The following is a 12,642-nucleotide window of genomic DNA, read 5'->3' as shown; positions in this document are numbered from 1 at the left end:
ACTTCCGTGACGTGGCTGGGCCCCCTCGGCCCTGTGCTGTGGCCCGGTCCCTTCGGAGACGCCCCGGAGGGTCTCGGACCCCGGCCTCTTAGGAACAGGCTGCCCTGAGCCCGTGTCGGGCCGAGAGCGTGTGACCCACGGGGAGAGGGGGGGCTGGAGGGTCGTTCTCGGAAAGTGTGAAGGGTCACGCGTCAGCCAGTCTGATGCGAAATGACAGGGGCCAACTGGTAAGTGATGCGGGAGGAGGGTCCCTTCCCACAGGCTGCTAACGAGTGTCGTCAGTGACGGCGGCCGCCGCGCGGAGTTAACAAGGGCAGTGGCCCCAGGCAGCCTCGTCGCCGCCTCTCACAGCGAGTGTGGCGGCAGGTGGCACTTTCCCGCCACGGGCACCGTGTCCCTTTTCTGTGAACGTGCTTCATCGGTCATGGCCCTGGCCGCGGGGCGTCTGGGGAGCTCCTGCCCGCCCGCTGACGCGCCCTTGTTCCCACAGTGGTGTTTGAGTCCAACGGCCTCCGAGGTGCTGACGTCCACGCCGCCTCCGCGGACGCCCCCAAACAAGTAGGTCTTCCGACGGGCGTGACGGGAGGATTGGGTGGTAGCAGGTGGTGGGACTGGGAGCCATGGGGCTCTCGCCGGACAGACAGACATCTTCACGGGCTTGGACCGGAGCCCAGGCCTGCAGGACAGCCCAGCCACGGGGACTGGAGACCGGAGGGTCACCCGGCCGCTCTCGGTCCAGTCTGATGGGGTCATGGGGGATGCACGTCCTCGTCCTCGGCGGGCCCTCGAGCCCCCTGGGCGGAGAGCGCGTGGTCTCAGCTCTCTCCCTCCCTCTTGCCCCCACAGAGTGTCCCAGCCCCTCTGGCTCTCCCACAGGCGTGTTCTGTGTAGCAGAGCCCCCTGGCTCTCACTGTGGTCGCTCCCGTGGGTGTGTCGCCACCAGGTAGCCCTCACGCCCCGTTAGGTGGAGAGGCAGCGTCAGGGTGTCCGTCCTGGAAAACGTGACCATCGGAGGGATCGCTCTCCTTGACGAGGAGGGGGTTGGGGTGTCAGGGACCTCAGGCATTTCTCGTGGGCTCACTGAAGAGAAAGGCAAGAGGTGGCGTGACCTCCACGAGGACCTCCTGTGAATGAGTGACCGGCCTGCCCCAGGGCGGACGTTAGCTGGTCAGGACCTTGCTCTTTTACTGCGTTTTTAGAATTCCCTTGCTGCTCGGAGCCTGTCCCCCCCCCCCCCCCCCCGGCGCCGACGAAACACCTTGCTGCTCGTTACTGTGTCTGTACTTCGCTCCCTTAGCAAAACCCCTGGTGTAGAACGTCGGGTAGTTATTTCAGGATGCCGGGACGACGCACGAAATAAAGCCCAGCCGCGGAACGCTGACTTAGAAGACTTCCAAACGCGCGACCTCAGCTCGAAGCGCGACCCTTTCTAAGAGAGGGCATCCCCCGTGACACGTCACTGGTGCGTCTGTGGGACGCGTCTCGGCAAGGTCGTGCCGTGGTTGGGGAAGGACGTACCGAGGTCACACCATGAGGCAGTCCAGGGGCGCCTGGGACGTGGCTTCTCCACGCACGTTGGACGGGCAGGAGCGCCGGGCAGATCCGAGTGGCTCAGCGAGTCTCCGGGAGCACACGCCAGTGTACTTGCCGCGTGTTGATCCTGCGGAAGCCTCTCCATGGTGCCGCGGTCGTGGGAGGAGCAGCTCCGTGCAGCCAGCCACCCAGACCGGGTGAAACCACCTCTGCTGCTTGTCGTGGTGCTGGGAGCGCTGACCGTGCTCCTGGGCCTGGGCCGGGCCAGAGGAGAGTGTTTGTGTCCGTGACCGAGTGTCGCCGGCTCACACTGGTTTCCAGCCAACCTCTCCGTTTCCGTGTGTGGTGACTCTGACACTGGACGGAAGGCCTCGGCGGTCGGCTGTCCTCTTCCGTGTCAGGACAGCGGTCGCTCAACCGGTGACGGGAACGCCGGGCTGGCTGCAGACGCCCCTCCCGACGGGCCGCTCTCTTGCTCAGCGCCTGGCTCGCAGGCACAGCGCCGGGCGGACCTGCTCCATCGTCACGCGCTCCCTGGTTCACCGCGGTGTTTCCACTTCTGTTTCCCTCGACACACTCGGAATCGGATGTCCGCCGGGAGAACGGAGCCAGACGCCGGCGCCAGGCAGAGGTGGAACCTGGTCTTTCTCACGCTGTGGCGCTCGTGGGTCACCGTCACTGCGACTGCGGGGTTCCGTGCAGGGACGCGTGGATTCGGAGACCGTCTCTGGCTGTTTCTGTCCAGGACGGGACTCCGTCCCGCTCGGCCAGGTTGTCTCTCTTTTCCGTGCGCTTTGCCACGTTAACTGATTAGTATTCAAGTCGGATTCTTCTCCTGTTTGCTTCGGAAGCTGTGGCTCGTGGGCTTCGTTTTAAACTTAAATTACACAAAGCTGTGTGTCCCTGCAGAAATTATTTGACGGCCACTGACGCTGATGGGCTGTTACAGGCACACGCTAGGTGCTAGGTTGTGTCGCTGGAACGGTATTTGGGAATCAGTTTTACAATAATCATTTATTCGTTCGTTAATAGCATTTCTTGAGCACCTGGGATGCGCCAGGCTCTGTAATATTGGGGTGGCAGTCGGGATGTTGGGGAGACGAGGTAGATATGTTTCCGGCCTCCATGGTTTTGAAGGTCAGCGGGTGCTGGGACCCGGCGGGGGTCCCGGAACCCAGGCTCTGGACGGCTGTGTGGGGTCCGAGGTGGGACAGGAGCTGGGGGGGCACAGGCCCTGGTTCCTGTGCTTGGTGTGTGTGTTCACCGAGGGCCGGGGGGAGCTGTGGGGACAGTCCCTCCAGTTCTCTGTGTCAGGTGCACATGTCTCTGCCCTGTTTTGACGATAATTCTGCTCACAGAGGCAGCAAGAGGCCCAGCGCCGTTCCGGGGGGAGGAGCAGCCTGCGCCCAGCGTCTCCGAGGGCGCTGTGTCGTGTGTGTGGCACGATTAGTTTCTAGTAATTGTCAATAGTCGTTAGGAAGAACATGTGAAAAATAGGCTGGGACGTGGGCATCCTTGTCCTATGGGTGTAAAAAGAAAAATAACTCGAAGGCTTTTCTTTAGTATTGTGGGGTAATGTTCTTTCCATTATATGGTTGTGAAACATGAGAAATTAAAAAATTTAAAACCCAGAAAAAGTAACCCTCTCTCTCCCCAACCCCCTGGTTTGGGGATTGAAAAGACCAGACGGCTTTTTGCTGAAATACAAAAACTGGAGTTTTGATTTGTTTAGATTCTTGGCCAAAATTTAAAGACTGATTAGTAGTTTATTTCTCATTATTCTAAGTGCCAGTTTTAAACAGTTAAGCTGGAGAAATAATTCCACTCCTCGGAAGAACAGGAAATGAGACGTCAGCAGCAACCAGTCTGTCTGGCTCCTGGCCGTGGCTCATCCCCTTGCGGCCGAGGACCCACGCAGGTCCCGGAGGACTCGGACGTGTGCACCGTCCTGCTGTGTCGCCGTTAGATTCTCAGCTCGGGTCCATCTTCAGAATCCAGCTCCTTTGTCTCGCACTTTTCGTCTTCATTAAACCAAAGGAACATCTTGAAGCACACGATCCGTTTCTCTCTGAGAAGCACGTGCTACCCAAGGTCACGGCTGTCACTGGGGAGTCATCAAGGTGGCCCCCGTGACCCGACCTCCTGCCTCTGGCTTCCCTGCCCGGGCCGTGGTCAGTAAGGTGTCATCAGGGAGCATCACACTCTGTGTCCTCCTGGGGACCTTGTTCTGAAGGCTGACCACCCTCTGGAGGCGGAGGGGTCCCTGTGTGTCGGGGGGACAAGGGCATGCTGTCGGCCGCTCGGGTGAGCACAGACAGGTCCCTCCTTACACAGACAGAGGGAAGAGCAGACCTCGTGAAGTCCAGAAGTCGGTGTCCACCCCTGGAACAGTAGGACGCCGCCGAGGACGCTGCTTCTTCCAGAAACACTGCAAAGCCCAGAGCTCACCCAGCTGCACATCAGAAATGCCAGGTGTTCTTGTTTTCTGAGGACACTTTGAGGAAGAAAAACAAAACAAAACTGTGTGTGTGCTCAGAATACCCTGCGTCCTCTCTGTTCCTGCCTTTGTGATTCCTGCGTCCCGGCTGCCTGTCCCCCTCTGCCCGATCTCTCTGGTGAATTTCATCCGTTTCTTAAAAACCCCGGAGGGCCGCTGGGTTCAGTGGTAAAAGGTCGGTCTCAACGCGTCGGATGTGGAGATGCCAACACCTCCCTCCAGCTGTAAAGAGAAACGGCACCTGTGCCTCTAGGTTTGGGGACTGAATTGAACAACCTTGTTATTCCGGTTACCTGGATTTTGTAGTTTTCCTAAAAAAATAAAATAAAAAGTTTGTGGCACTTCCCGAGCCCTGCAGTGGGAAACACCCGTCCCTCGTGGGTCTCAAGTCTCGCCCTGCCCTGTGTTTTCGGCTCTAAGGATGAGGACTCCCAGGGGATCCTGGCTGTCCCCTGTGTGGTGTACATGGCATGTACACACATCCCATGTGCTCACGCATGTTCTGCGCCCACTTCCTGGAAACCCCAGCAGGTCCGCCCCTACGTAGGGTTCTTGTGTCACGATTGATCAGTTACGGATCATTCTCCAGACGAACAGCTGTCAACCTACTTTGGCCCCCCTGTAGTTACCAGAGGGATGTTCACGGTGAGTCACCCGACGAGGAACAGTGACTCCCACTCTCCTCTGGGCAGACAGAGGCTGTTCCCTCCGTGACTGTGTCCATAGCAAGTGAGAGCAAGTCTTGTTCCCGCGGGTCCCTCCGGGGCGGGACGTGACCAGCCCCTCACGCAGGGACGTGACCAGCCCCTCACGTCTCTGGAGGAGTCCCCCCTCATCCTCACCGTCACCCCTCCGACAGCCGCTGTGCGCACCCTCCCCGCCCCGCACAGTGCCGGGACCATCATCCTGACATGCTCCAGGTGTCGACGGGACCGTCTGTAGCTGTCACGGATGCAGGGCGATTTGGAATAGGTGTCTCCAGAGACTGTTAGCGAGAGAGAAGCACTTAATTTGTTATGTCAGCCAGACCCCCTCTCGCCGTTTCTGGGGCCCCTGTCGGCTTAGCTGGAAAGGGCTAGGATTTTGCAGGAGGCTCTATTGGGTGCGTGTTCATTTCGAGTGGTCAGTTTCCCTTCATCAGCCTTCAGCTGAAGGTGAATAATGCAGCTGAGTCAGGTTAAGCTCACCTGCTGCTCTGTCCCTAGCTTGCAGACTCCGCTGTCCCACAGCAACGCCTCAGATGCCGCCACGCGGGTTCCCGAGAAGCTGTGGGCTCACCTTCATTCTCGTTTGCATCTTGCAATCCACCCGGCTTGGCAAGGCCCCTCTGTGTCTGCTCGTGGTGATTCGTCCTGGAAGTCGGGCACGTTGCTGGGGTTCAGACAGGCTATGTGAGGGTGGTTTCCTTTGCTCCGCCCACAGCCCGCCTGGCTCCAGAGCCCATCCCCCAAGGAGCCTGCGGGGTCCTACAGCCCCGCTTTTCTGAGCCCCCCAGTCTTGCTACGAGGTTGCCTCCCCTCCAGACTGGTGCAGATGCGTTATTTTCTGTTCTCACGGGGGCACTGTCCTTGGAGTCACCGGGGGTGATTGTCTGAAGCTTGGGGGAAGGCGGGAGGGTACCTACCTCTAAAGTAGGTCCAGCTCGTGTGCAGGGGCTACAGCTAACATCGGGGCCTTGGCTACCCGACCGGCACTCCGTGAAGGTCCTTGTGTCCTTGCGTGCTGATAAGAACATTCATAGGAAATAGGCACTCGGAAACCAAAAGGCAGAAATGAGCTTTTCCGTTGTCTCCTCTTTCCCTCCAGGGACGAGACCGTTCTAACCCCGATACCGTCCAGACAGTGCCTCTCCGAAAGGGAACCTAGAGACACGTTTGCAGCGAAGCCCGGTGCCCTGTGACAGCCATCCGCGGTCCCCAGAGACTCCCGTCCGAGACCCGACCACCCGTGTGAGGACACGGAGCCCTGCCCGCCCGACACCTCCGTCCTGGACCTGCTCTGGCTCCGAAGCCGCCGGGCGAGGCCTCTCCGCTCAGACGTTTAGAAGTCGAGGGAGCGGCCCAGCTCTGGACCCCACGCAGATGCCCGTCCGCGCCCCTGTGCTCGCGGACTGCAGTCTCGCCGGGGGGCCCCGTCCCTGCTGCTCAAGACGAGTTGGAGACACTGGAGAAGAGCTTCTCGTGTGCGCGGGACCCAGCGCAGCCGCGTGCGCAGGACTGGCGGCGGCGGTGGGATGTCGGAGGTGGGGCTGAGCTTGACAGTGTTACTACTGCGGCCTCTCCTGTCTTAGTGGGTATTTAAGTTGTGAAGGAGACGGGAAGGAGGTGGCATGCGGTGCTGTGGGAACCAGGCGTGGGGGGGACGGGGGCGGAGGGCCACAGCTGGGTCGCCGCCCCTGGGGAGCCCTTGGCATCCCCATTTTCCCTTTCGTGGCCCCCACGCCTGTGCTCAGCGCATGGGCGGCGGGACACAGCCATGGGGATGTTTCTGTTCTGTTTGGGGAACAAAGCTAGTTGAACACTAAGAAAAGCAGGCTTCTTTGTTTATTCTCAGGACCTTTCGTAACAGGGCTACGTTCTGCAACCTGCTCACCAAGGAAGGGCTGCCCGTCCTGACGAGTAGTCTGGCCACCGTGCCCTCCCTGTCTGGACCCTTTCAGGCACGCAGGGGAGCCCCTGGGCAGACTCAGGGGCCCTGGTCACCTGGAGCTGGTGCTCTGGAACCTTCTGCTCTCTCTCCCTCCCTCCCTCCCTCCCTGCCCCACCCCAGCTGGTAGGTGTGTCTTCTGTGTGGGCCTGGTGTCCTCCATAGAACAAGCACCCTGGTTCCCAGAGCGTGGAGGTCCCCAGGCCCCTGGGTGCGGGCGGGCGGCTCTATATACCTCTTCCTCAGTCACACAAATGCAAATTTTTGGGGTGGGCATTACGGCCCCTGACACAGGATCTTAAACCCTGCAGTGTACGCAGTGAAATCCTATTCCACAGATGCAAATCTTTACTTTTCCTGCTACCATGACACTCGGTGTGATGGTAACATCTCTGCAAGTTCCAGACTTTTGCACATAGGATTTATGCATTAGCGAACGTTACTGCTGCCTTGAACGGAACTGTTCTGTGAAAGTTTTTGCAAAAGCTTTACTAGGTTTTTTTTTAATTGTGAAATTTTGTAAAGGCAGGAAGTGGATGAAAACGAGCATGCTAAATCTATTTTTCAAAAAAGCAATAATTTTACATGTACAAAAATTATCCTTAACCGTGAATACTGGTGAGAGCGACCGTTTACTTCACGCCGCGGTGGGTTAGCGCAGTTTTTGTAGAAATGGCTTCTGATGCAAAGACTTGTTTAAACACACACACACACACACACACACACACCCCCTAAAGTGTGGTTTTCTTGTTCTAATGATTTGTTGAATTATTATTATATTATTATTGTTGTTGTTGTTATTGTTATTAGTTAGTGTTTGGTTCTGGATTCTACTTGTTACTGAATTTAAATTACTTGACGGTTCAGGTTACTTTGCACCAGTTGGAAACAATGCAATGTAACTGGCTATCTTATATACACATATATCCATGTACACACACATATACTCACACGTGTGTGTGTCCCTAATCTTCTGTTGTTTTCCTGCTACTCTTACACCAGAATGTACCAGAATGACCTGCCTGTCGGTGCAACTAGGGGTGTCCTTGTGAGTACGGCCACACAGCTGTCCCTGATGTTCTGTACAGTTGTTCAGCACAGTCGAGATACATTCCTCCGTTCACCGCAGCAACCGCCAGGCCTTTCTGGGGACTTACGTTTGATCATTTCCATAGTCTCCCCAAAGCGATCATTTCTGCATTTTCTGGCTCTTCGTTTCTTGGCTGAACGTGAACGGTGACAGTTTAGGAACACGGGCTTGAGACCCCGTCCTGGTCTGCTTTCTGGGTTTCAGTTATTAGAAGAAATTCTGTACCCGAAGTGGCGCGGAGGCGTCTCGCCCCTTCTCAGTTGGAGAAGCAGCGGGACCCAGCGGGTGTCTTCCCGGGAGACTCCTCTCCTCTCCGGGGGCCTGGTGGGCAGAGGGGTGGTTCCGGGGCCCACGGCCGAGGGCGCACCCGTGGTCGGTGCCCCAGTGCAGATAATCGTGAGCTGTGTAGACTGCAGAAATCAGGTTTTCACTCAATCGAACAGACGGGAGGGGACCTCGAACGCCACCCTCCGAGTGCGCCGTCTCCAGCCCGGCCGTGTTCCTTCCCTCCACTGATCATCAGTATTGTATTGGTTTGTTAACGCCTTTCTGTGGCTCCTGCCCTAGTATTTAATATGATTTGTGTTTTCTTATTTATTTAGCCAATGTGTTTTTATCTGCTTTTCTTCGAATGATGATTTCCGCGTGATCTCTCCTGTAAGTCACCTTCTGACTGTTCCAGACTTCCTACTACCTCTACCGATCTGCTGTTTCCTCGATTCTTCACAGGATTTTACAGTGTTGGCGTCTAATGTGACTTGGACAATAAAGGGTTTGGTTGTCTACATGCAGCTTCTCCGTGTGTGTCCCGGCCCGGCCCGCGGCTCCGGGCACGGCCCTGCCTCTGCTCACGTCTCCTACCCCCCGGCGCATTCAAGTAACACGCACACGATGAGCTTGTAGAATCTTTCAGGTTACTCACTCGCACTCCTTAATCTGAAGAATGAACATTGAAATTGTCTAAGACACCGGTTGCTGGGCATCCCCGGGCGGCACCCACTGTTCAGCCCCTTCCCGCCTGGCTCTGGGCAGCCCTAGAGCAGCCTCCTCCTTGCTCGACACAGGATGATTTTCAGGCCACGTGGGTTTTGACTTTTTGGTATTGGAACATATTAAATGCTTTAAGGGGTCCCCCCCATAGTTATTTATTTTTTGAACCAAGAGAGACACTGGTTTCCTGAGAAGTTGTTTACGGTGACAGCTCTGCAAATGAGCCCGTGGCCACCTGGTCCGAGAAGGAAGGTTGATTTTACCCGTGGGGCCGTCCTGCCACGGGGTCCCTGGTGTCCTGCAAACAGCCACACACAGGCACACGTGCTCGTGGGCTGTCGGGGCAGCGGGCGCGGGTTCACCTCCCGAGGGTGCCGGCTCTGGGCGCGTCCTGTCTTCCACCAAGAGGGAGCGTAGCTCAGAGGACCGGTGTCCTCTGCATCACCGAGGTGACAGCAGCCCTCTGTCCCCGAACCTCCTGCGTTCTCATGACCCACATTCCTTCTGGAAATCAATCACCCCCGCCCCGAGAGGTGCCAGGAATGTACGCAGGAGAGGGACGCGCCTTTGTGCCGCTGACCTCCCCCTCCGGGCGTCCACCTGTCGGGCGCACACGCGCTGTCTCGCTGCGTCTAGCTTCCGAGTTCTCACTGCAGAACATTCAACTCACTGAGCAAAGACAGGAAACAGTGACAGGCAGGCTTCAGGGGACGGTCCCCGCCCACGCCGAGCCCCGGGGCCTGTGCGCGGGGACGGGCAGAACGTCATTCTTCATCCCTCTTGCTAATTATACTTTGAGGCAGTAAAATGCAAAAGACCATAGAATTTGTATTTCTTTTTTAAAATACAATTTATAACATTATATTTTGTACTCTTTATATTAGAATTTGTAACTAGATTGATGTATTTAACTCTATTTCTGAAAAAAAGAAAATCCATGTTTCAGTTGTGTGATAAAATATTTAGATAAAACATATTCATTCTATTGGAATTTGAAATCAATAAAAACATCTTGGAGTTCTTGAGATTTGTTAGACCTTTTTCCCCTACTGTAGGGGGGGCTGAAACCCTTGGACAGCCTGTCGTGGTCTGTGGGTTTTTATTTTTGGGGGCTGAATGCCAGCCAGAGGGACAGGGGTCTTCATGTCACCAGCTGCGTTGTTAGGAGGGTCACAAGACAGTCCGTGGAGAAGGATGCCAGGACCCTTTGGTCAGGTCGTCTGTGGGCTCCCCGATAACACACTTAAAAAATGCTTTCTGGAGGGTGACTGTGTGTCTCTGTCCCTGGCACCTCTCTCGTTCCTCACACCGAGCCCACAGCTGCCACGCTGAGTCCGACGAGAACTGTCGAAACCTGGGGACACACGGGCCGGGCTGTGGTTTCCACAGGTCCCTGATTTGATAGCAGAGCGGGGCTGGAGGCCTCAGGTGAGCGGATAGAATTTGAACTGAAATAGATACAATGTATTTAAAAGGTGTTACTGTGTCTCAGCTGGCAGAAGAAAGAAGGGACCAGGTAGGTACTTCATGTGGCTCCGGGGAGGAAGCTGGAGGGCTGGGTGCCCCCCTCTGCGCTGCGCTGGCCAGTGCACTGAGCTCACCCTCCACCCTCCACGGTGTGGCGTTGTCCGAAGGCCTGTCGCTTGCATGGACCACAGAACCAGACATCGTGGGGCGTGAGGCTGCTGCTCCGTGGATTGGGAACCTCTCTCGGGTGGTGCTGATTCTAATGAAGTGGAGACACCAGTCCTTCCCTGAATGCTGAGCGCACCCATGAGACAACAGGAACCCCTGGCCCACCTCTGCACCTGCCGTGGGTGTTCCTCTCGGGGGACGTGGGCCTGTGTGCTCGTGTTCAAACCCCAGACACCGTCCCCAGTCCTTGGGTCCGACAAGGACGTGCCCGCCCTTCCTCTGAGGGTGCAGTTTCCTTCTCTGCCACCCGCCGGTCCCCTTGTGGCACGTGGTGCTCCGCGTGGGCCTGGGCCCCCTGGCTGTTGGGAGTCAGGAGGAAGACGTGATGAGTGTTCCCTGGGTCTGATCTGTCACGGACAGGGCTGGACGCCGGCTCGGGGCCAGGCTGTGGCCCTGCACACCGACCACAGGCCTGGCCGGGAGCCGCCCGCAGACAGCCCCGCCCCCTCCTGTCCGGCTGGGTTTCTCCTGTTCCGATTCCCGCTTCCCCGCTAACCTGCTAAAGGCGGGTCTGCTCCAGAGGTGAGCAAGGTATGGAGAGCAAACGTGACGGGCTCTGTCCATCCACTTCTTACATTCATTGGTTGATTCTTGGATGTGCCCCCTGACCAGGGATCAAACCCGCAACGTTGGCCAACCCGGCCAGGGCTGTTGCGGCTTTAAAGGTGAGGGGACCTCGCTGGATCTGCAGCAGGTTTGCTAATGTTCAGGTCGCACCAACCGTCCCCGTCTGACTGGCTCACCCTCCCCTGCCACATTGTGTTTGACGGACTCGCGTGGGAAGAGGACGCACCAGGACGTGCCCCGGAGCGGAGGGGGTCCTTCGCAGGGATAAAGGCTCCGTCCAGGGCAGGGGGCGCCGTGGGCACCTGTGGGTCCTGCCACGAGATAGAGCCGCCGCAGCGTCTGGACACTGCGCAGAACAGGCCCCACCTTCGGCTCGACGCAGAGCTACGCGAGGACCAGGCCCAGCATCGGGGGAGGGGGGGGCTGCCCGCTGGACAGAAACCCTGCCCCCGGGGAGGTCAACAGAAGCGCGATGCTCATTTCGGAGGAAATCAGGCGCAGGGGCGAGCGTACCCGGACGGAAAGGGGACCCGGTGGGACCTGCCGTACTCTCCCAGCGGGGAAGGAGGCAGAGCAGGTCCAGTTCAGGGGGCACAGGCCGTAGGGAAGTGGCTGAGGAGGGGTCGAGTCCGCTGGGGGAGAGCTCAGGGACCATCACCCCAGGGCCCACATGTCACCAAGACCAGGTGCCGCCTGCCTGAAACTTTTGAAGCAGTTTTATAAGATGATTTGGGTAATTACTTGGAATTCAAATAAACTTTGCATCTGATATCAAGCCCTGGTTGACTTAGATGTTCTGTAAGGTCTCGATTTGGGAGAGAAAAGCGACGTGGATTTCAGCGAGGAGAAGCCTAAGGAACTGTGTGTGGGGAAATCCCCACGGTACATGCAGAACACATTTTGAGTTGTCACATCTGACAGAGGACAGGGGCCGAGATCACTGTCCATTATTCCTCGATGACAGGATCTCAACGCGAGGCAGAGGGGCCAGCAACCTGCGTCCGCAGGCGAGATGCCGAGACAGGCCCGCCTCAGCCCGTGGCTGCACGCACGCAGGTGTGCTCACCTTCCCGCGCCGCAGCGAGCGAGCATCCGCAGGTAGGGGACGGGGACAGGGACGGGCCGGCCGGGAGGCCCAGTGGGCAGCGGGATGCTTGAACAGGAGACACCAAAGGTGAGGCCTTTCAGTTAGGACAACGGAAGGCCAGGAAGGACGTGGTCATGCAGAGGATTTCTGCAGTGAAGTGTCTTAGTCCAGATCCAGGTGACACACCTTTCAGTCCGGAGAGGTAAAGTCAGAGCCACCTCGGGAAGCTAGAGAGACCTGGGTGCCAGGCTCTGGGGTGGGGTGGGCTCTCCGGTACTAAGCCTCGTGCACGTTTCACAGGTCTGTGAGGCGCGACAACTCATCTTGCGGGTGAGAAGCATAGAAGATGGGAGGAGGGCAGGTCGCCCAACGCGACAGCCGGTGACTTGCGGACGCACCGCTGGAGTTGAGGGTGGTTGACTTCACGCCCCTGTTCTTGTTCTGCTTCGGTCCCGGGCCCGCAGGTCAACGGCGGTGGGCTCTGGGAGACATGCTACCGCGGAGACGTGGTCGCCCCGTGGATCATGGCAGCCACGG

General features: G+C 57.6%; 1 protein-coding gene across 1 annotated transcript in view; it reads left to right on the top strand.

Moving 5' to 3' along the window:
* Window positions 1-6,705, top strand: part of ZNF516 (zinc finger protein 516) — a 44,882-nt gene extending 38,177 nt beyond the window's left edge. The window contains 2 exon segments of the mRNA XM_036246028.1: window positions 491-558; window positions 5,837-6,705. Coding sequence (XP_036101921.1) covers window positions 491-558; window positions 5,837-5,896 — 128 coding nt within the window. The 3' untranslated portion in view covers window positions 5,897-6,705.
* Window positions 6,706-12,642: the final 5,937 nt, after the last annotated feature.

The sequence above is a fragment of the Molossus molossus genome, unplaced genomic scaffold (assembly GCF_014108415.1).
Source record: "Molossus molossus isolate mMolMol1 unplaced genomic scaffold, mMolMol1.p scaffold_m16_p_6, whole genome shotgun sequence".
NCBI lineage: Eukaryota > Metazoa > Chordata > Mammalia > Chiroptera > Molossidae > Molossus > Molossus molossus.
Note: the sequence above shows the minus strand (reverse complement) of the source record. Positions and strands in the feature narration are given on the sequence as shown.